The sequence below is a fragment of the Netta rufina genome (assembly GCF_964035555.1).
Source record: "Netta rufina genome assembly, chromosome: 14".
NCBI classification, from domain to species: Eukaryota; Metazoa; Chordata; class Aves; order Anseriformes; family Anatidae; genus Netta; species Netta rufina.
In genome coordinates, this window is record NC_140137.1 from 10845258 (window position 1) to 10869196 (window position 23939).

General features: G+C 41.0%; 1 protein-coding gene across 6 annotated transcripts in view; it reads left to right on the forward strand.

The window, feature by feature from the left end:
- Positions 1 to 10350: 10350 nt before the first annotated feature.
- The window catches only part of CPEB4 (cytoplasmic polyadenylation element binding protein 4), a 43210-nt gene continuing 29621 nt past the window's right edge, over positions 10351 to 23939 (forward strand). For all 6 annotated transcript variants that reach the window (XR_014618853.1, XR_014618854.1, XR_014618855.1 and 3 more), the window contains exons 1-2: positions 10351 to 13200; positions 23208 to 23289. Coding sequence is in view for 1 of the 6 variants with exons in the window: in XM_084295378.1 (XP_084151504.1) it covers positions 12079 to 13200; positions 23208 to 23289 (1204 nt within the window). In the remaining 5 variants the exon portion in view is untranslated. The remainder of the gene's footprint in view (positions 13201 to 23207; positions 23290 to 23939) is intronic.

Here is a 23939-nt window from a genome sequence, read left to right on the forward strand (position 1 = left end):
CTGCAGCACTCTGGCAGGAGCTGGGGCACGTTGTGCAGAATTACCACTTGCCTTGGTTTCAGTGGAGCCTCTTTGTGTGGAAGACACTGGAGAGGCTTTGCGCGTAGCTGAGGAGTTTCTATTACAGAACATCGAGGAGATATACCCCACGGTGCCTGCTGCTTGTAATTGGAGGGGGGAAAAAAAATCTGATAATGTGGTTTGAATGCAGTGCTGTGTTTCAGATGCAGATGAGCCCAATGTGGGTGCATCTTTGAATCTTTCCATGAATTTTTTGAAGTTAAAGGGAGGTCGGAGCCAAATCGATTAACTGAACAGTATCACTTGGTGTTTACTTTTATTTGTGAAAGAAGTGGTAAAAAATTGGCTGTATGAAACAAATGTTGTTTGCTATACCATTAAATCAATTTCTTGCCTTTTGCAATGGCTTCTAAGTGCTGTTGGTAAAATAATGTTGCTTTTCCAGTATATCATGTAAAGTGATTTCAGCTGCAGTTCTTCCATTCTTGACCTCTGCACTGCTTGTATTTCAGACAGTTTTATACATTTATTGATTACCTGATGTACTATTCTAATTTCTAGGAAGTAAGAACATAGCTCTTAAATCATACAGACTCTTTGAAATGCTTTAATTTCCTCAAGTAAATAGAGCATATTTTGCCAGGAGCCTTAAATGTATGATGCATGGATCTGATTCCACTTTTACACAGGGCTTATACTTGCATAACTCCCTTCACTTCAGTGAAATTACTCCCGATTAGCATTCAGAATCAGGTCTGAAGTATGGGGAGGAGGGTGGGTTAATGCCATTTTTTCCTGACATTGAGTGCTTTAAAAGCACTCTGAGACTGCAAACCATTACCATTTCTCTGCAAGTGCCCTCTGAGAGGATTGGGAAGGATTGAGGGGTTTTTAACCAACAAGTCACTCCAGGTCTTTTGGAGAACAGTGGAGATGTAATTTCTCGATACTGGCTATCTGGTGATTGTGGTAAGCTGGTGGTCTCACCAGGTCCAAGTGGACAAGTGTCCACACCAACCATAGCTCTTGAATTAGGTCCCTTGCTGGCCGTCTGGAAAGAGGGTGGTGAATGGGGCACGGGGTTGGTTCTTTTCCCAGCCTTTGCAAGTTTTCCTGTCAACCATATGGAAAGCATTCTATAAAAATGCTTTACGAAATTGCATTATTTGCCTCCTGCAGAATTGTCATGCTCCAGCAGCTAAATACACAGGCTGATATTCTCTCAGAACCCCGTCAAACTCCCACACTGTGGATGACTGCTGGAAGTTATAAGCACTCCCAAAATAGGGCTGGATTTTCACAGTGATAATTGAGAGCCATAACTTTCCACCAGGCAGGCTCTGTAGGTGGAAGCAGCAGCAGAGACAGCAGTATCAACGCAGTCAGGGCTTTTTACCAGGATGTTATCTAACTTTATTACAGTACATATGCCACAATCCTATCAACATATAGCCTTTCTTTACTGGATGTCTCCCGTACGTGTTCAGGGGCCCACCTTTTGCCAGTGTCAGAAGTCTTGGGGAGCTGAGAAAAAGACTTTGTCCTTACAGCTGCCCTAAGCTCTGGTTCAGAAAAATGTTCTTATTCAGGACAGCACTTAAGCTTTATGGACATTGCTAAATCCTCTTGGCCTCAGTGAACTGATGACTAGAAAAATAATGTTCCTGCCGGGTTTTGTTTTCCTTCCAAAGAACTGAAAATGTTAGTGCTGAAACCACCACCAACCAACCACTCATTAGCTCAGATCTGATGTAAATATCAGAGTATTTAAATGCAAGTTAAATAACAAGAAGCCAAGCAGAGCAATATCCTCAGTCACCGTAAGCAATATCTGTTGTTCTTTGGGGACTACATGGCTAGAAAGATTGAATCAAAGAACACTTATGGGTCACATTTTTATCTGCTACACCGCTGTCTCAATCAAATAACACCAGAGCTGTGTGGTGGTAGCTGCTGTGGAGATCAGAAACTGCATATAGATATTCTGTCTATCAAGTTCTGAAAGTGCTGTGATATTTCAAGTCAAAGAGCAAAGAAAGAGAGAATAAATAACACAATTTATTGCTGCAGATTATTTTTATGCCTGGGTGCTCCATTTAAAAGAATAATCTGTAAATGACTTATTATCAAGAAAAGTTATTTGTTTGCACTAATCAAGCCTTAAACTTGAAGGCATAATATGGATCTAATTATTTTTAACTAACTAATCAACATGTTTCATTCATAAGTTGGGATTTATCAATATAGCACATGAAAGGGGAGAACATATTATTATTTCAATTTAGATAATATGCAAAAAGCTCTGTGTTTGTAATGACCTGCTTTCACTGAATATAATCAAGCTCCAAAGCTCTATTACAGGCTGGAAATAGCAGCAGCTTACTTTAATGAGATTTCTGGCTCTGGGCCCCAGCTGTTCTACGCAAGGCTCTCCCTTTGCTCTATGACCTACCAATATGTGCTGTCACCAGTAATGAGACAGGACCTATTTCCTAACATGGGGAAAGACTGGAAAGCATGAGTTCATTCTGCTGTCGGTGGAAACACACCCTCTTTCCCCTGCAAGGCAGAAGGAGGGGAACACTGCAGATGCAACGTCCCCCCTCCCTTGCCAGGAGAATATAACGTGAAACCCATAAGGTAGAGAACTCAAAGGTGAGACTGAAACTCTCCTCTTAACTCATCGCCCTCGCACACAGCACCAGCATTCATTAGATACACACAGAATCTGTCTCTCCCCTGTGAAGTACCCCGGCAGAGGACTCCATCTGCGAGGGGAAGGGGGAACAGTAGTGGCCTCAGACTCTGAATTTTATGGATTTTGTGGAATTATGCTCATCTCAGAGCTGCACTGGGAATCTGCCAGGAGCCGAAGAGCTGCACTTAATTTGCCTAAAATGGAGCAGATTACCACTGCTCTCCTTTTCAATAATGGAGCTGCAGCCTGGAGACTCCAGATTTCAGCCAGCAGCGCTGCACAGCGAGCTGGGCGGCCGGGTTAGGTCCTGCGGGGCTGCCTTACGCTGTGCGGTGGCTCCAGGGGGAAAAGAGTTTGCATCTGGGTCCCCTTGGGACCCCTTGCATTTGGGTCACTCTGGGTTGGACTCTTAATATTGTTTTCCTTACTCTTTCTATTACAACAGCCCCCACTTTTCAGAAGTGGGGGAAAATTCAGTTCCTGAAAGTGTTTGATTAGTTACCATTTGTATTATTAGTGCTATTTTTATCCTTAAGCTGTCACTTGCAATCATTACCACTTCACACGTGAATCTCTGCTTTTTAGGACAAAAAGACACTTTTTTTTTTTCTTTCTTCATTTTTCCCTGAATAGCATTGTTAAGTATTTCAGGAATCAGAAATCCACAAACTATTTCTGTGCCCTGGATACAAACCTCTTTGGAAAAAGCTGATGAACATTTTAGTCAGAAAATTGGAAAGTGTGTGCTTAATGCACTTTGAAATTAAATGATTTGGTGCTTTTCAATTTGTCTTTTTGCCCTTCCCAAATACCCAAAGGCACTAGCCCACTTTGTAAATGAATAGGCTATGAAATCTTATTTTGAGAAATGAAGGTGTCACCGAGTTGCTGTAAAAATTACACTCAGCACCAGTGCACTTTGTAAGCCCTGACTAATTGGCCCTTGCAACTACCCTAATGCATTCCTCCTTTATTAATAGGAATTAAGTAGCCAGTTATTTTATTTTAGAAGTGGGAAAAAAAAAAAAAGTAAAACAACAAAGAGATTATTAGAAGCTGCCTCCTTCATACGAGCAGCTCCTTTCCCAGTAAAGCTACTGCTCTGCTCCTGCCACCAGACACCTCTCCCACTCCCATAAATTTGGGAAAGGGCCCCCTGGCTGTGCCCAGGGCCCTGCCTGTTGGCTGGTGGTGGTTGATGGCAGCCCGTCCGGTCTTGAAAAGGGCTTGGGGCAGCCCTTGGTGTGCAGACTGGGCACCAGAGAGGTGTCTGCCTCTTGCTTCCCCCTGGGCTCAATGCCGGGATGCAGTTGTGATTAACATTTAGGAACTTTCAGCTTCAGAAATCCCATTTTAGTACCATGATATCAAAGTGCTCTGCAAAAGCCCACGGTGAGCAGACTGATACCCTTGTCTCCTTTTATTCCTCCTACAATTTCAGAAAGAAAATTAGCTTTCAGATTTGCATTGTAAACCTCTCTTCCTGTAGAAAACTCTTTTGTCCAGCTTAAGGGAGTGGTGTTCTCAAGCGAAAAGAAAAAAAAAAAAAAAAAAGAATTTTCAAAGGCCACATCACCAGATGCTGAAGTACAGCAATAAGAACACCACTGCTGTCACAACACTATTTCCTCTTTTAAATTATTTATGTATTTATTGTATTTTACATGAGTCGTGGAGGCTAGAGGCATTTTTGCAGAGTCAGGTCATTCTAAAGTACATTCCATACAAAGAATAGGGCTGGAAAGTACAGTTGTACATAATATTGTTCATTAATATTACATAATTACCGCACACAGAATAGTTCTCTGGGCAGTGATAAGGATTTTCTTCATAAAGAATAAAGACTCCAAGGCAATGTATGCCATTAAGGGGTTGCTTAATGTATGAGGCTATATCAGTAGTATACGTGGTACCTTCATCCAGATGCAGAAATATGACAAAGCCAGCTTAGCCAAATGAAGCTATTAGCATGTATAATGTGTTTTACACAAGACTTAAATGGTTTACTGGGTTTATAAAATCATACTTTGATATTGCAGTGACCAAGCTGAGATATGATCTAGCAAACAGCAGTTGCAGCTGCATCAGCACAAAAAAGAGCAGTTGGATTTTCTCTGAGGCCTAGAGAACACTTTCCGCAGTCTTTGAAAATTGCCCTGAAATAAAAATTTTCTTTATGTGCAGGCTAATATTAGCTACTGACAGCTTGCTCGGAGTTTGTAGCTCAGCCTTGCTGGAGCGATTGTTGAGGATAAAGTGTTGATGCAGCTTTTTGGGCCTGTTGGTTATCTTTATTACCATTGAACATGAGCAAGTTCTGTGTCTTGTGTGACACATTAGACCTAAGGTAATGTGGAGGAACACCTGCGTGACTAATAATACCATAAATGATCCCTCTACATTTTATTACAGCGCAGTGCACTCATCCTAAAGTCCTTATTTTCTAAGTGTAGTGTTAATTTTGAATTTTGATTTAATTTAGTAAATTGTCTCCCAGTGCTGTAGAGTGTTGTATGGACATGACACGCCAATGTATATTAAAATAGAACTGGAGACTTGGACATCCTGAGAGGGCTTTTGGCATTCAAGAAAACATCAGGCCTCGATACAGCTTTTGCTGCACAAGATCCAGTTGATAATTCTGTTCCTAGAAAAACGACTTTCTTTCTCTTTTTTTTTTTTTTTTTGTTTGTTTGTTTGTTTTTTAATGTAGAAGATGACTTTAAATTTACAGCATTGAGATTTGAATTCTGTTTCCCCACCAGCAGTGTTCAGAAGGTGCCTCAGCCTGATGTTTCTGTAATGGGCAGTGTGTGCAGTGTGAACGCCTGAAGTTCACATGTTGAGTCACTGCGGGTTCACCTTTCTTTCCAGATGACACCATGACAGCTGCAATCAGCAGATGCATGAGAGTTGACACTCCTTTGATTAAAAAAAAAAAAAAAAAGAGCTTTGCTGGCAAGGCGTTTTCCATAAGGAGTTCCTTCTAAGCTCTGCAACTCATTTCTCTCAGCTCAATAGAGCCCTGATTTGCTAACACTGGGGTGTATCACACACTGCACATCTGCTCTTCTAGAGTCTCCCACGGAGAGCATTCTTGTTGGGGAATCCTCTTTTTCAGGTTTAGTTTATCTTTGAGCTAATTCTATGAAATTATCGCTAATGATTCCACTTGTTATGGCTCATATGATCTTTCCAAGGCTGTGCAGCCCAGCTGACAAAGTTGTTCTGTTGTGCACTGAAGATATTTACCCTTTGCTGTGTTTTACTCAGTGTAATGCTGAAAATTCAGATGGACACTATATTAGATCCAAGCAAACCATAGATACCATTATTGTTTCTGAGTAGATGTGAGCAAATAGATTTTTTACACTAGTTCTGCCATCCTTAATTTTTGCTGCGACCTAAATCCCAGTTGAGCATTTATCAGGTGATGTGTTACTGTCAGAATAAAAGTGGACAAAGAAATACAATCTTTGGCAGAGACCTGTATGTTCCCACTTGTAAGGTAGTCTCCCAAGGGCTTTGGGATCCTGGAGATTGGTTCTGGTAGGAGCTTGCTGGTGCCCCTATAGCAATCATCAGCCACAAATGCCTGATGATGCCACAGTGGCCTGGGAATCCTCTGCTGTAAGGTCACTGGAAGAGTTGTGTTGCTTCCAGAAATGAATCCATTACGTGTTGCTTGAGATTAGTGTGAGTTACCATAATGACTAAAAGTACTGCAAAGGTAAGTCAGTTTGAAAACCCTTGGAGGTGAGAGGTGTACAATACATGGCAGCCAAACTGCAGGGGTCTACTTGGAAGATGTGGCAGTAAATCTGGATACTGAATTTAAGTTGTACATGAGCAATGGCTGCTAGAAAAACTTTACCCTTTCCTTTCTTTTGAGAACATTTTTGAAAACATTTTTGTTGTTGAGGCAAAGGGAAACTCAATATAATTATTATTATTTTGTTTTAATTATTTAGTTGGCCAAGATTTTTATTTTTTAATTATGGATCTTATGTTTAAAGTTTCACCCAAAAGTTAGGCAGAGAAGAGCAACCAAGCTCGCATGAGGAGCAGCTGGGGAACTGGAGTTGTTTACTCTGGAGAAGAGGAAGCAGAGAGAAGCCTTCATTGCTCTCTGCAGCTCCTTGAAAGGAGGTTTTAGTGTGGAGAGTGTCAGTCTGTTTTCTTAGTTAGTCTCTTTCCTTCTTAGAATAGAAGGAAATGGTTCCAAGATATGCTAGAGGGGGTGTAGATTGGATTTTAGGAACATTTTATTCATGAAGAAGGTGGTCAAGCATTGGAACAGGCTGCCCAGGGAAGTGGTGGAGTTTAGTGATGGGACCTGGTAGGTCAGGTTGATGGTTGGACTCGATGATGTTGAAGGTCTTTTCTAACCTAAGTGATTCTATGATAAGTTACAGGAAAATCTGTATGTCACCTACTAAATGAAAAAGGATCAATCTGACTGCAAAATTTGAGCATATGGTTTGAGATTAAAAACACAAAACAACAACAACAAAAAACAACATAAACAACAGCTTCCGCTTTTAGCTATATATTGAAGTACAGCAAGAAGGAAGTTTTTAGGAATGCTTGCCACTATTTTAGTGTGTCTATAACAAAAAACAACAATAATAATATCTCCGTTACACCATGGAAACTAGCTCGGTTTTGCAGTTAGGCAGCTGTGAAAGACTCTCCCCTCCAAAAGAAGGTGGCAACTGAAATTCTAATGCTATTAATAATAAAGAATCTTAAAATGTTTGACAATTTTATATGCTAATCATGTAGCTGACTTGATGATTAGCTTCTGCAAGACTTATGTGGCAATTCAAAAAAGACCTTTTGGTTTTCATGCATTCCAAAAAAAACTCACGCATTATTTGAGACTCTCATTACATCATCAATTCATCAAAGTGGCAACTTTCTCACAGGTTGTTAAATGCAGTTATTTATAGACACTACTCATTTTCTTTAGTGATTTATTCTTTGCAACTAAATGTGGTGACTGCAATCCCTTTATATTGTTCATTTTGTTGGCATTTTTTCATCAAAGAGGTTGAATAAAATGACACAAATCCTGCTGGCAGCTGATACCATCAAAATGTCAGCTGTTAAGAAACCTCCCATGTTTTCAGCAAACCATGTTTGTCAAGTGAAGTGATTAAAGTCAGATTTTGGAAGTTCTGCTCCTATCACTCCAAGGGATCTGCATCTACCCTCATGCATTGCAAGGGTGTGCCTGAAATTAAGGCCATCCACTCAGTCTTTCCCAAACTATTCATGTAATAGCACTGTACTCCTGGAGCCAGGTTCATAGCTTCTTGACACAAGTGCTTGTTAAGTCTCAACCTGATGATGATGATAATAACAACACTATGACTAGAAAAGTACAGAAGAAAATAGTACTTATTTATACATGGGTTCACATAGGTTGCAAACAGTAAACAAAAGGGGAAGTTATAACCCAGTAATTATGCATTCACAATGATGTTTTCATGGTATGTAAAGAAGGCCATTTTCACATGTGGAAACAAGGTATAAATGACTGCAAAGAAAAAAAGATCATTAAAAAAAATGCTTGAGATGTACTAGGTTTGGTAAAAATGTCTGTACCATCCAAACTCACAAGCAGGTGACTGCTCGAGTTGGAAGGAGTCTTGGAGAAAGTGGTAGTGAGCACCTCCACTACTAAATGAAAAATTTTCAGGACTGTTTCTATTCTATGTTGATTTTTCTACTCGTATTATCTACATTTAGCTATTTTAATTTGTAGATGTGCAAAAAGGGCACCCATCTCTAGAAATGAGCTATTTTGCAGAACTGATATGTAGTAGACAAAAGTTTTGATGTCTGTGCTTGAATAATCCCCATTCCTGTGCAAAGAATCAATTTTAAAGAAAACAAGTGCATGTCAGTTTTGGACCTACGATTGTGCCCATAGAAGCCAATCAGATGTGCAATAGATGGTGTTATCCCTATGGTAACCGCAGTTGAAAACTGGAATTTCACTACGTGTTCTTGGCAGGCAGAAACAACCAAGACCATTGCTTTTATACAGATTTGCTAAGCAAGGTGAAATAATAATCACTGACTATTTAGTAAATACCATAGCTGTATAAAATACACACCGAATTGATATTTCAGACTGCACAGCTTGCTGTAAGCTTTTTCAAGCATTAGAACAGGCAGCCTAGGGAAGTAGTACGGTCCTCATCCCTAGGGGTATTTAAGAGACGTGTGGCCATGGCACTCAGGGACGTGCTTTTGTGATGGGACTCAATAGGTCAGGTTGATTGGTGGACCTGATGATGTGAAGGTCTTTTCCAGCCTAAATGATTCTATGATTCTATGAATACACACTGACTTTCAGTCCAAAACCTTTTAAAGTACATCATACTCAGCCCAGTGTTGAGGAGTGTGACAAAGGGGCTTCTCTGCAGGCCCTATGCCATGCCTTCTCCTTGCCTGCCTTACACTGACATGTCTAAATTGGCTTCCTTCTGGCACGGTGTTGTTGTCTGTCTGTAAAGCAGTTGCCTTCAGTGAGAATAGTGAATATTTAAAAATATCTACATTCAATATAAGCTTTTTCAGGGGTAACTCCAATTTATTGCATATTTATTTGCTTCTGTACATATCTTTCACTAGATTTTTTGCCTCTTTTAAAATAGAACTTTCTTGGAAAATCCTTTACAATATGTGAGATAGAGTTTGAAAACAGACTTTTAGATCAACCATCTCAGAATTTTTTTTTATTTTTTTTTCCCCACATCTTTTTATCGTAACTCTTTGTATCCCATTCCCATATTTCAAAACCTAAGATAACAAGTAGAAGTCAGGTTCTGTGGTATTCTCCAGGTCAGTAGCTCTGGATGCTGTTACATTATTTCACTGACTTTCCCTTCCACCTGGGAGATGGCTTGGAGGCAGCAGCCTAGGGCAGGACAGTATAGGGAGGGCAAGGTCTAGTTGAGGGGACTCGGATCTTAATTGTTAAAAACAGGCAGCATTTCGGATGTGATTTAATGCTTAGATATTAGACGCGATAACAGAGGAGGAAGCAGCGTCAGCGGATATCAGAATGGCCCGACCGGGCCCTCTCTGCTCCAGTCCTGCAGCAGAGAGGACACCGTGCCCTCCACAAAGATGGCCGCACGGGCACGGCAACCTCGCTCAGCCCAAGATGGCCGCCGCGCCACCACCCACCGCCTCAACCCGCCCGCAACAAAGATGGCTGCTCGCGCCGCGGCAGTGGGCGGAGATCGAGGGGAGAGGGGAGAGGGGAGGGGGCAGCGCCCTTACCCAAAATGGCGGCGCGAAGCCGGGGAGGGGCGGGGTCGGGGCGGGGAGGCGGGGTCGGGGCGGGGCGGGGGCAGCGCCCGGCGGCGGAGCGGAAGTGGCGCGGTGCCTCCTCCAGCTGGTTGTCATTTCGTGCGGCGGCTCGCTCCTGAGGAGACCGGGCTCGGCGGCGGCCGGGCGGGGAGCGGCGGCGGCGGCAGGAGAACGAGAAGAAGAAGGAGAAGAAGGAGAAAAGAGGAGGAGAAAGGAAGGAGGAAGGAGGGAGGCACCGGCTGCGGCACCGAGGCAGGAAGCGGCTGGGGGGGGGGGAGGGAGGGGAAGGGAAGGAGAAAAAGGGGAGGAGAGGGGGTTTGAGGAGAGAGAGAAAAAAAAAAATAATCATAATCATAATAAGCAGCACGGCGAGGCGAGCGGCAGCCCGGGACCCGTCGCGGCCAGGCTCGCCGGCTGCTGGAGCGCTGCTGTGGGTGCGTGGGGCGCTGCCCTGCTGCCGTCGCCTTCCCCCCCCTCACCCTCAGGAGGCAGCGTCCCCCCGCCCGGAGCCCGGCTGGTTTACATGAGGGGGAAGGAAGCCCGCCTGGAGCCCAGAAGACGCTCAGCAGGGGAAGGACTGCTCCCAGGAGCCGCCACCGCCGCCTCCTCCGCTCCCCGAGAAAGCCGGCGGCCGAGCCCCTTGCCCTGAGATCTGCGGGAGAGCCGCTTAAACGCCTTCCATGGGGGAGAGAGGAGCCCGGCCCCCCGCCGCCTGCACCTTCCCCTCCTCGCCGGAGGCTGCTCCTCTGCTGAGGTAAAAGAAACAAAAAGGAAAAAAGGAGGGAAAAAAAAAAAAAAAAAAAAAAAAAAAGCTACCCCCACTGCAGGACACTCGTGAGGGTGGGGGGGGACACCGCGGGGGGAACCCCACAGTGAGCCGGGGCCTGGAGAGCCCAGCCTGCCTGCACCCAGCCCAGCCTGCCCGGCTGGATGAGGAGACCCTGAAGGGGGGAAAAAAAATAAAAAATCACCACGTCCACGCACATCCAGCCTGCCCAGAGGGAACCCACAGATCCGGCACCAGGAGCACCCTCCCAGCTGCAGAGAGAGAGAGCAAAGAAAATCGCCTTCCCCTTCCTCCCGCACAGCTCGCTGTCCCCTCCCTTCCCTTTTCCCGAACGCTGAATGCTGATTTCTGAGATGAAAATCTTCCTCCGCGGACGGCCAGGGCTCATGTGAAGGACACGCAAATATTGGATCATAAATAAGAAGCGAGTCTGGCGAGCTCAGAAACCCAGCCCAAAAGGAGCAGCATCAAGAATCCACCCTTCTCCTGCACAACTCACTCCCCACCCAACACACACAGAATACTAATTTCCTGAGATAAGATCTTACCCCTTCTAAACAACCACACGCACACACACACACAGAGTGTATATTATTGCTACACATAATAGGTTAAACACAGCAGCACGGTAAAAAGCCTCCTCTGCAACTCACGCCTCTTTTTCACCCCTCTGAATGCTGAAATCCTGAGGTAAATTTTTTTCTTACCCACAGCAAAGACTCTTTTTGAACAGGACAAATATATATTAGATTATAGAGATGTATTAAATTATTCCAGATTTAAATCTATTTTTTTGCTGCCAAGGGGTCGGGGGACCAGACGTCATTGTATATTTTTTTTCCTCTTAACTCATTTATGGGCGAGTCAAGGCTGCTGAGGAGGAAAAAAACAGGATAGTTAGAATCTCTTTATCCTTATTCCCCAGAAGCTTTTTCTCTCATTGCTGTGCGTTTCGTTTAGAAAAAGGAAACCTCTTATTTTGTGAACCAAAGATTTATTTTTCCCTTTCTCCTGGCTGAAGGGAGGAAACGGGCACCAATTGACACATTTAAATAGTTGAAGAAATCTATCTTTTGCAGAAACAGAAATCTATATCCAAATCTGAAATAAATAGCGTGGAGGGAGAAACTGGAATATCTAGCTAAAACCAGGATACTTAATAATCTCTCCTCGGAAGAGGAAGAGGTAAACACTAAACATTGACTTGTTCTTACACAGAGGATTCAAACCCTAAATATAATAAATGGGGGATTACGGGTTTGGAGTGTTAGTGCAAAACAACACTGGAAATAAGTCAGCTTTTCCAGTCAGATTTCATCCACATCTGCAGCCTCCACACCATCATCAAAATGCAACCCCCAGCCCTGCTGCTTTTATAAATAATAACACAGCTGCCAATGGCAGTAGTGCTGGGTCAGCTTGGCTCTTTCCTGCTCCAGCTGCCCATAATATTCAGGATGAGATTCTGGGGTCAGAAAAATCTAAAACTCAGCAACAGGAAAAGCAAGAGTCCCTAGAAAAACAGCAGCTTTCCCCTAGTCAAAGTCAGGAAGCAGGCATGCTCTCTGAACCTGAGAAAGCTAAAACTGAAGAAAATCAGGGTGATAATTCTTCGGAGAACGGCAATGGAAAGGAGAAAATAAGAATAGAGTCGCCGGTGTTAACAGGATTTGATTATCAAGAGGCTTCGGGGCTAGGCACTTCGACACAGCCCTTGACATCCACTGCATCTTCTCTGACTGGTTTTAGTAACTGGTCTGCAGCTATCGCTCCTTCTTCCTCTACAATAATCAATGAAGATGCAAGTTTTTTTCACCAGGGAGGGGTCCCTACTGCCTCGGCTAATAATGGTGCTCTGCTGTTTCAGAATTTTCCACATCACGTCAGCCCTGGCTTTGGTGGTAGCTTTTCCCCTCAAATCGGACCCCTCTCTCAGCACCACCCTCATCACCCCCATTTTCAACATCATCACAATCAGCATCAGCAACAGAGGAGGTCTCCTGCAAGCCCTCATCCGCCTCCATTTACACACAGAAATGCTGCTTTTAATCAGTTGCCTCATTTGGCTAATAATCTAAACAAGCCGCCTTCTCCATGGAGCAGCTACCAAAGCCCATCGCCGACACCATCTTCATGGAGCCCCGGGGGCGGTGGATATGGTGGGTGGGGTGGGTCCCAAGGTCGAGACCACCGCCGGGGACTGAACGGAGGGATAACGCCCCTGAACTCCATCTCGCCCTTAAAGAAGAATTTTGCAAGTAATCATATCCAGTTGCAGAAATATGCTCGACCCAGCTCAACCTTTGCTCCGAAATCGTGGATGGAAGACAGCCTGAATAGAGCTGACAACATTTTTCCTTTTCAGGTGAGTATTCTCTGTTATATCCATAATAAAAGTAACAGGAGTGCATTAAAATGCCATAGAGGGGTGGGATGGGGATTTGAAGGCACGGTGTGATTGTATGACTTCTGTGTTTGCAACTAAAAAAAGCCACACGGCTAACTTGAAATGTCATAGTAATTACACTCAGAGCTGTGAATCATGTGTTTCTTGGTTGTTGTTTTTTTTTTTTAACAGCAGTGGTCATATAAATATCTATATCCCACCAGGCATCTATAATTAGCCCGTTTCTTTCAGCTTAATATTTATTCACACGAAGAAATAACCAAAGAACAAATGTAGTTGCAAGTAGCAAGTACACCTACAAAAAGGAATAAGGAAAAAAGTGCTGCCTGATGAAGTGTGAGAGATCTGAGGCCTTCTGAAGTATTTGAAAACCCACCACATCTGAGAAAAGTATTAAGCGATTGTATTTTGCTTTGCAGTACCATATGGACTTGTAGTGCAACAGAATTTTTGTAGCATTTTTTGGAAACTGTTTTTTTTCTTTTTTTTTTTTTATATGGTGGTAATCAAAACATTTTGCTTTCCGTAGCGATGGCAGCAAATTCTGGGTACAGGCCATTAAATCACAACCAGAAATAGATCTGGACGAATGTCAGATGGTGGTCTCCTGTGTTTTCACATGGCCTCATCCTGATAGGGGATAGCTTGTCTGACATTTTGCTCTCTCCTTCTAGGCTAACTTTTTAGGAATCTGAAAAGAACTGTATACTGCTGATCCTCACTGGCAGTAAAAATTAAAACTCTTCACCTGACCATTAGTTAAAACTTTTTTTGTGTGTGTGTGTATGACTTTTGTGAAGTCCTTTAATGTGGATTCATAAGCCCAAGAATTCTTTGACATTTAGTGTTTTTTTTTTAAACATCTTCAAATGAGGGCAAAAGTGAAAATTTCAAAATGACTGCAGTATTTCTAGCCATGGTGTAAGAAGCAGGGTGACCTACTTTAAAATAATTTGAGAGATCAGGAGATAAGAACTGTGCAATATGCCTCATGTTATCAACCACCCTAGAGAAATATAAATATGTGTAAGAATGGCACGGTGGATTCGGACGTAGGAAAGGTTTAGTTCTCCTGAGTGTAACCTGTTCAGTTTCTGCTGGGTTTGCAGGGCCAGCATATGCAGCCTTCAGACATCAGGGCAGCTGCTGGCACTAACTTTCCATTAGAGACCTTTTTTTCCTACTGCAGAGCTGCTAGCTGGTTTGGTATCAGGTAGAGCCCATGCAAATTCACAATGCATCGCATAATTGATGTTAATATGGGGATTTCTAATTAATATAACGAACCTGTGTCCAGCAAACTGAATTTATTCACTGAAACCAGTCGAAAAAGGGACACAGCTGGAGTCAGTCTTTTTTCAGCCTCACTGCAGCAATACTTGGCTCGCAGTTTAATTCATTCTGTACCCTGACACGTAGCTGATGTACAGAGTGACAGAATGAGATCGAGCATGTTCTTGCTGCTGTGTGTAAGGCCCAAATGTATGTGCTCCAATAGAAACGTGCTTGGTCCGATATCAAGGAAATTTGAGGAAATCGACAACGTCAACCTTGGCTTTTGGGTTGTGTTCCAAACATAAAATATCAGACACGCTTATTTTGGTCGTGGTAAAGAAATAATTTTTGTGTAGCATGTTGGTATCTGTTTACTTAAACGCTGAGATGAAGCTGTACATGTCAAGACCAAGTCTGACACTTCTTCATGCCAAGAAAAGGAAAGTGTTGGAGTGAAGTGCTTTCCAGTCTGTTACTATCACTTCTGTGAAGAAAAGGGCAGGGCAGCAAAACAGGACTTCAGCACTGCAGACCTAGAAAGATGCTGATTAATTTTGAAGCCATCTTGGATGACTGCTATTTATAACTTTTTTTTTTTTTTTTTTTTTTTTAAATCTCCTTTGGTTACTTGGTCCTTTGTATTTGGAAAGCATACTGGATTTTTGAATCACTGGAAACAAATGATGTAAAATTTGACCATTGATGTATTTTTTATTTTTTTCTTGATTATGCTGATTATATTACTGATTCAAAGCAGAAATAAGGAGTTTTGCTTATTGTATTTTTGTGTTTATGCATATATATGTATATATTACATGCACTATCCTCCTTGATGCAATCATGTGCTGGACAAGGCTATTTTGTTACTGGAATCTTCTTAGATTCCTATTTAGGAAATAACTGAAAGCTGTCTTTGCTGCAGCAACATAATGGGGTAATTTGATACAACTATCCCTTTCATGCAATATTTATGTTTTGCTGCTTAAATCATTAACAAGTGTTGCAGCAGTCTAGTGAAAATTAGTACCTTTATAAAGCAAGATGTAAACCAGTAATTGCAGATATTTGGGGATCGCTTCTTTTTCTTTTTTCCCCCAAAGGTTATCTTTACTCTAAAGCCTGGTGAAACAGAAGTCTGTGTTTTGATGGAAATCTTAGGGTAACCAAGCGTAAGTGCTAATTTCCTCTTTGGAGAGGACAACATTGCATAATGTCCCCATGAGCCACTAATGGGAGCTGCTGCTCACTTCAAATACTTCTGCCCCTGGCCCTGGGACGCTTGAGATGAAATGGGCATTCCAAACGGTGCAGATAAAAGGAAAATGCTGCCTTGAGATGCTTGATAATCTTACAATTTGGTGGTGGCCTGGCTGGTATTTGAGAGCTTCATGCAAAACATTGTGGTGTTTGTCACCACTATTTTTCATTTGGAATTCGGTCTCGTAACACTTCAGAAGCAGCACGTCGGTAGGATCCTCACGTTGCAGAGATGGAACTTGAGGCGAGGTCAGGGAAGACTATTACCAAATCTGTTAATGAAATTAAGTTTCGATACTGTGTTTTAACCACTCACTGGGCAGCCTTCCCCCTTCAAAGATATTTTGAAAAGAGAAAAGCCATTGTTCTTTGTGTATTCATTTTAAAAGGAAATGGTCTCCAAATGAAAGAATGGTTCCTGAATAAAAATTAAAAAAAATAATAATGTGTTTTTGGATACAACAGCCTTCCCTGGGAGTTAATAAAAGGAAATATCTTGACTGTGACTGTTACATCTTACAAAGCTACAGATTTTTAAAATTATTCCCTCTATTCCCTCCTTGCAGCACTGGCAAACTGAGTGTTCAGTAATTGCATTTTACTGCAGCGTTGCCCTCAAGATTGTTTTGGCTTTCCTTTTGCTATGTACTTGCACTTCCTCATGAGAGTGGAACATCCTGCCTGTTATGCAATGCATAAATCTTGCTTTGATAGGCATTTCCAGGTTTCCAGATCTCATCTTCACATGTGTGGTGCTGTTTTTTAAATCGGTCTTTTGAAGGCACTAGCAGATTAAGCAATAGTGTTCAGCTTTCTGTAAAAATAATTCAAAATAATTTGCGTTTCTTCCTGGAATCAGGCTTGACAATAACTGCTCATTTCAAAGAATTTTGTACTGGAGAGCAGTTCATTATATCCACTTGTTCAAAAATGTTTTTTCCTTTCTTCTTCAGTGGCTAGCTTCCAGGTATATAACCCCTTCCAAATCCACCGAGGGGCTGTGCCAGAGGGACTTTCTCTCCCTCAGGCAGATATGGAAGGTTTGAGAAAACACATCCATGATTACAGACTGTGTTTTAATTCTGAGCTATACGTCATGATTTGTTTGCCCATAGAAATGGGCTGATTTAATAAGCATGTTAAAACAAACAAATTCCCAGGAATTTGGAATTAAAAAAAAGCCCTCTTGAGTGCATTTGCCAAGCTTTCCTCTTGGAAGAATTTTGCAAGGAAATTTCTTTACCATGCCTTTTTATTTTAATATCTGTTCTTTGTTGCTGAAGAGCCTTTCCATAGGGCTGGTTGCAGAAAGTGAGGCTGCTGCTTTTGCAGAAAGTTTTGCAGGCTTTTCTTCTCCTTTCTAGCCGCAGCAACCGTGCTGAGAAATTTCAAGCTATCATTTTAGAGTAAATACTCGAAGCTGGGTTTTTAAATGTCTGTTCACCCCTTTTTTCTATGACTCCATCAGCTGTGCAGTAATTAGTGTTTTGTGTGCTGTTCCCCACAGCTATTGGCCTGTGGAATGAGGAGCACTCTAATGTGGTATGACATGCACAAGTTAAGTACTGTGGAAGTTAACACTGTTCTTGTTTTATAAACTTACTACTGACGTTAATACGCCGGCTTTGGCCCTCCTGTGTGTTTTTGACCTCAGGGTTTCTTTTTAAAGGGAGCTTTTGTGAAAAGCTATTTGAATTATGTTTGTATTTTCCAAAGATTAAAAGGAGTACTCTTATTAAGCATTTTGCTTTGAAAATGAATTGCATACTTAGCAGCCCAGCACAAAGACCGAGAACACAAGATACTGTAGAACATAATTTATAGAAGGTACATGAAAAAAACTTAATATGTGGCTAAAATAGAATCAGGCATGTTACTGGAAATTTTTATGGAGGTCTGTAATTTCTAACACTTAAAAAAAACTTCAAGTTTGACAAAAGCAGAAGTGCTCCCTCCCAAAAAAGCTCCTGTGTCATCCATCCGCCACTTAACTTTTCCAGCTTTTTCATATTGTTCCCCGGTGAAGCTCTAAGAGATGCTCAGGGCAGCATCCAGCAACATCCTTTCAGGAAAAACCTGTTTACTCCAAGCCTTTAATTCACTGCAGACTGGATGGGAAGCTGGAACAGGGCCTTTGCAAGGCGGTGGGAAGGAGGAGAAGCCTACCCAGAAGTATAATCAAGTCCAAATTTGCTTTGCAATTAATAGAAAGATGTCAAACTGCTGTTAGTGCCTGCAATGTACCTCTCCCAGCACGCTGTACTTTGCCTGAGACATCAGGCTCTTTAATTGTGGGAAATGGGTACGAGGTTTCCAAAAGTTTCAGGCTGCCTGGGCTATAATAAGGGTAGCAAATGCAGCTGTCAGTTTTCTACTTTTCACAAGTATTCTGATTTGACAAAGATTTAAATAAATAAAGCAAGCCCCAGTTTTCTAATTACACCTGCTTCGTAAATCCTGCTTAATCACCTTCAATAAATTGCCTAACTCGGTGGCAGACTTTGTGTTATTATTGATTCTTCAGTCTTCAGAGAAACCAGATTTCCTAAGATTAGGTACAGCCTCAGCTACCAGCAGGTGCTCATACCTCGCCAGGCTTTACTTTGTGTGCAGTTTGGGGTTTTAGCACTGGTGGGCTCATCTTGGGAAACACTCAATAGAAACTCTGAACTTCTTGAATATTAATTGTTCAGGTGATGATAGTGCCGTGGGTGCAGATTAAATACAATGGGTCTGCACTTTAATTACTAAATTTAGACCTATGTTTTTTTCTGATGTATAGGAGACCTCAGGTATGGGATTTCTGAGTGTCAAGCATGATTTTTCTGTTCATCAAAAATCATTTTTAATATCTTTTTTATAGCAGCACATCCTATACACTTGTACATGCTTGCTACCACATGACTTTTTTTTGGAACAAAATGTCTTTGAACTTTGAAAAATATAAATGGAATAGCAATTAAAATTCCTATTTACAAGTGGCTCCATTTTTCACAAGACCTCTAAAGGTAAAATAACGTGTCTGGATGTCGGTGGGGAATAGCTTGTGGTCAGAGAGGTGGAGTGGTTTGCCCATACTGCATGAATCCCATGATGGAGTTGTGGCTCTGAAGTCCTGGGTTCTACTGACTGTGCTTTAACAAGGAGATTGCATTGTTATGAGCACTCTACTAGTTATAAATGGTTTCCTGCCACTGGAAGAATCAGGATATTTTTGATTTTTCTGTAGACAAAGTTGGACAGGGTTTAGTTCAAAATTGGCATGTTTGCTGCTGTAGAATATTGACCATTTTGATGCTCTCCCTTAACCAGATCTGCTAGCTGCCACCTCGTATATTTTGTGAAAACAATGCCACTTTTTTCAAAATGATATTTAATGAATGTCTTGTAAAATATTGGATGACATTTTAAATGTAGTCATGTATTAAGACTGCAGCTTATTTTTTTTTCTTGGTCTTGCATTCAACCTGATGTCTGTCTACCTCTCTTCCAGTTTCCCAAGGGTAAATGTGAGTGCCCGTTGAGCTCTCTGATAAAACAAACTTTTAGATATAGTAAAACACACTGTTGCAAAGCTAAGGTTTTGTGATCAATCTGTGTAAATAACATCAGATTGTAGTTAACTTACTTTGTTACAAGAGTTTATATACTTTGCTTTCTTCGAGGGTAGTCATTATCCCTATATCTTTTCCTTACAAATAAGTAAGTAAATAAGAGTACAGTAAGCAGTCCATCTCCAAGGAAAGCATTGTGACTTTGTGAATCAATCCATTAAAAACATCATTACACTGTTATTAATTTTCTTTACAAGAAGTATCTTGAAGAAAACATCACTTTTTTCTACTGAGCACAGCGTGACTCACTTGCTTTATAACTTGTAATTAATGTGTATCTGAGAATAGCTCTTTCCCAGATTTAGATACCAGCCAGTGATCAATATTTTGATTGTTGCAGCTTTTTGATGTCATGGAATTAAATGCAGAGTTATACATGTATCCAGTAGTACAGCCACCACCGCTAACATGGCTTCAGTCCTTAAATATATTCAGCCCTTAGATATATTGTGTGTAAGTTACATGTGTATTTTGATATATGTGTAAATACTGATAGAATGTGCTGATCATCTTGGAAATTAAGATTGGCAAAACTCACACTACTATTTTCAAAGCAGTCTCAGAATAAAATGTATTTAAATTTTACAAAAAATCTAAAAAAATACTACCAATGCTGACTTTCCCTAGTAGCATGGATCCTTTCAGTAGCTTGGTAGGTAGTCAGCTAAATTAGTGGAGTTCTTTTATAATAAGATTCGTGGAGTTCTTTTATAATAAGAAGTGTGCAAACTGCTGATTTCATTTCGGCTAGTTTTTATTTAGGTCATTTATAAGTGAGACATATTTTCATGGGATAGATGTGTACAGGTTTACTTATATGCCAAGTTCTTGAAATTACTCTGCATTCCCAGAGAGGTGGAGCACTGCATTCATTTCAGGAACATACCCAAACTCAGTTTAACAGTTCATAGTGGTTCCTAGTGTTGTGTTTAATGTGGTTTGCTATCTAATGAATGGGTGGAGACACGGAGGAGCAAACTGTTTCAAACAGCTGAGGAATGAGACTCATCTTCCCACAAAATAGTACTGGATCAGCATCTCAAGAGCGCTCTAGCCTGTGACAGCTTTGTTGGTTACTGTGACAGGTTGCTGGGACCACTGGAGAGGGGGAATTTGAATGCAGGCCATATTTCAGGCGTGTTCCCTAGCCAGTCCCTCTTTTTATGTCATTGTTAATGGCTGCAGGTAGGAATACAACCAGTTAATCTTTGTGTTGGTGCACAGCGCAATGTTTTAAAGTGTCTGCAGTATGGTTAGAAGCGTATGGACTTTATGCTAAAAGGGGAAAACTGTAACCTCCTCACCACGCTGCTTCCATTGGAGAATATGGTGTTCCTATCAGCTAACCACTTCAATTCCATTTTACTTTTTCCTCCTCAAATGTTTAAGCTCTGTTCTCAATGTTAAATACTACCTACTGCAGCAAAACCCTCTGTTTGTTACTATAGCTCAATCCAGCATAACAGATATTTTAGAGACCGGAGACTGTCTTAGGGCTCATGCAGTGCAGCACAGTACATCAGAAGTCATTTGGCTTTGGTTTTACCCTTTGTTTCTCTCAGACAACTGAAATGCTAAGTGCCACAAATTCAGCAGAGACCTGAGACTGCTCAGTTTCTGCACCCCGTAAGAATTTTACAGCTGTTCGTAGGTTGGAGATGAAGTTAATTCCACACAAAGGAACACAAGGCAATATGAAAGGCAGAATAGCAGAAAGGAAGCAAAAGAGGACCTTCTGAAGCATGTTGGGTTTTCAGAAAATGTTCTCATCTGTGTCTTAGGCTATTTTTGTCACTTTAGGAAGACTGCTGAAAATGTAGAGACTCTTCCAGTATCCATTCCCCAGTTATACAGCTGCTGGATCCCAGTGGGTCCAGCATGCAGACCACAGGACCCACTTCTCCTCAGGTATTTTAGTGTAACTGAAGTTTGAAATATTCCAGAACTAGTAATGTATAAACCAAAACAATAAACTAAATATTACCAGAATATCGCCATATTACTAAGAAACCAGTAGGAAACTTGTGAAACTAAAGAATCCAAATGCTTGCAATAGTTTCTCTAAGATGCATCAATGTAATGTAGATGACCAAGGAAATAAGCGCTGTGGGGAGACAGGGCCACGCTATGCTTTTCATAGCAAATTTAATTTTGGTCTAGACTAATCAAGCAAATGGTTCCCAACTCTGATCTTTCTGATGCTGTTTGAAATTCAGCACATCCGGGTAGAAATACTTCGCCAGTCCTGCGTCAGTAATACGCTGTTCCAAGGAAAGGAAAACTGTCCGAAAATTTAGTTAGAAAACAGGATTTTTTAGCAGTTGGAATGTAACTTACAAATTTGAAAATGGATCAGGACTCTACTAGCTAGTGGATTCCTGCTCTTAAAATAGTATTAAGTGGTTAAAGTCCAAGGTGACTGATCGTTGTCTGATATAAAGAATGCCTCTCACAGCACTGCCATCGATACTGCTTTAGCACTCCATTACTGGCAGTAGGGGCATTGTGGTGTTCAGCTGTATATCAGAGGGGCATTCCCTTTCTGAATTCACTAGTTTGAAACATGATCAAATCTGGATCTGTTTGCTTTGGAGAAGTTTCAGCTTCACAGCTAGAGTTAAGGACAAGAAATGCATTTTCACTGCATTAATAATGGTAGTTGCAGAGAAGCAGGTTAGACCAAATAATGTTGTAATCTCCTGCCTCCTTATGTCAACAGATACTTTCCATGCTTGATTTCAGTTTGGAGATGAATCTCTTAAAAGATGCATGAAATAAAACCTTTGGAAACAATATTGGAGTCCTTGGACTCAGGAAAATTAAATGTGAGGTTGATTAACATACAAAATTCCAGCAGAGTGTTTCTACAAATCTCTAAATCAATAAATAAATGGATAACAGGGATAAGTGAATAATTCCGTGAATGGGGGATTTTTTGTTTCCGTTAGCGACCTTTGGTGATAGTGTAAAGATTTCAAAGTTTGGTTATCCTGAATTTACTAATTAAAATGCAGTGCCAGGATATTTTGTGTTATGTCAATATAACATCAGATTTGTGAGATGCAGAATGTGTTGTTTTAGTTGGGAAAACCTGAGACATATCTGTGTCTTTGGTTAATATGAAGAAATATGTGGTAAATACACTTCAAATGGATTGATATAATGAAATGGTTAGGCACATTAGACATCTTGCCTCATATTTTCTGAAGCCTTCAGTTTGAGTAATGCTTGGAATATCAAACTTGTGAATTCAGGGAATTAAAAACCAGAGGTAACTTGGTCAAGTAGACCGGTTTACTAGGTGGCACTACTCCTTGTGTGAAATACTTTATAATTATGCAGAATTTGATTTGACTGTGCAGAAATAGATTATTTAATTTTATGGGGTAGTAGTTTAGGTGAAGGTAAAGCTATGTGTTTCTGGAATTCAGATTTTCTCTAGTTCGGGCTGAAATGCCTGTTTTATGACTTCTCTTTGCAATTTTCTCTCCCAGGATCTATCTTCACCTCCTACCTGTGAACTTAAATTATTTTTTAACAAAGTTGAACTGCAGAGCAAAAAAAAAAAAAATAAATATAGAATTGGGGTTTATTAAAGAAATAATTGGTTATGATAAATATGGATTGGATTTATATTCAGAATATTCTATTTTTTTTTGTGTTTGACTTCAGGGGCATATAAGCATGTGCTTTAGCTTAAGTCTGCTGTAGTGATATCGAAAAAATCTGAAGTTTTTATGTTTTGGGTAGTTTTTGTTGTTGTTTTTGTTTTTTTAACACTGTGTTTCCTAAACTGTGTTTGTTTTTATTTGCTTGCAGGATCGTACAAGGACTTTCGACATGCATTCACTGGAGAATTCACTAATTGACATAATGAGAGCTGAAAATGATTCACTGAAAGGTAAATTTAGCAAGAGACTATTTCCTGCAGTAAATAATTGGGAAGACATGCTTACTTAGGATAAGAAACTTCAGTTTTGGTTAGGAAAAATAAAGTTATAATGTGCACCGAGTGCATGTGGGTCAGCTTGGATAGGCCTCCTTTTTGCAGTTGTCCCTAGATGAAGCGATTGCAGCACATGAGCACTGGAGTGTGTTTTGTCTTTATGTAAAACAATGCGAAACACAAACATAAGCTGATCTTTTGTGTAAGTTGCCAGTGTTGTTTTTAATAGATACAATGTGTGCAGCCTGTAAAAATGATCAGCTTCAGGATCTTAAGCAGATCAGTGAGACATAACTTTCTGCTTTGTAGTGCTTTCCTGCTTGAAGTCATAGTTCTTTCAGTCCTGGGGAAGAGTGAGTTTTAAGTACATCATTTTGAGAACACCGAGCATTTCTGACTTTTTAATCCCTTTGCCTTTCTTTTCATTTTTGCCACCTTGAATTCAGAATTCTTTTTGACATTGGGAAAGAAAAGGGGGTATGTTAAACTGACTTGTAGTTGGGACTTACCTTTTTTTTTTTTTTTTAGCAAAGGTAGTATTTCTTTGAAAATACCTCAACTTACAAAATACTCAAAGTAATGTCTACATCCTTATCTAAACCTGA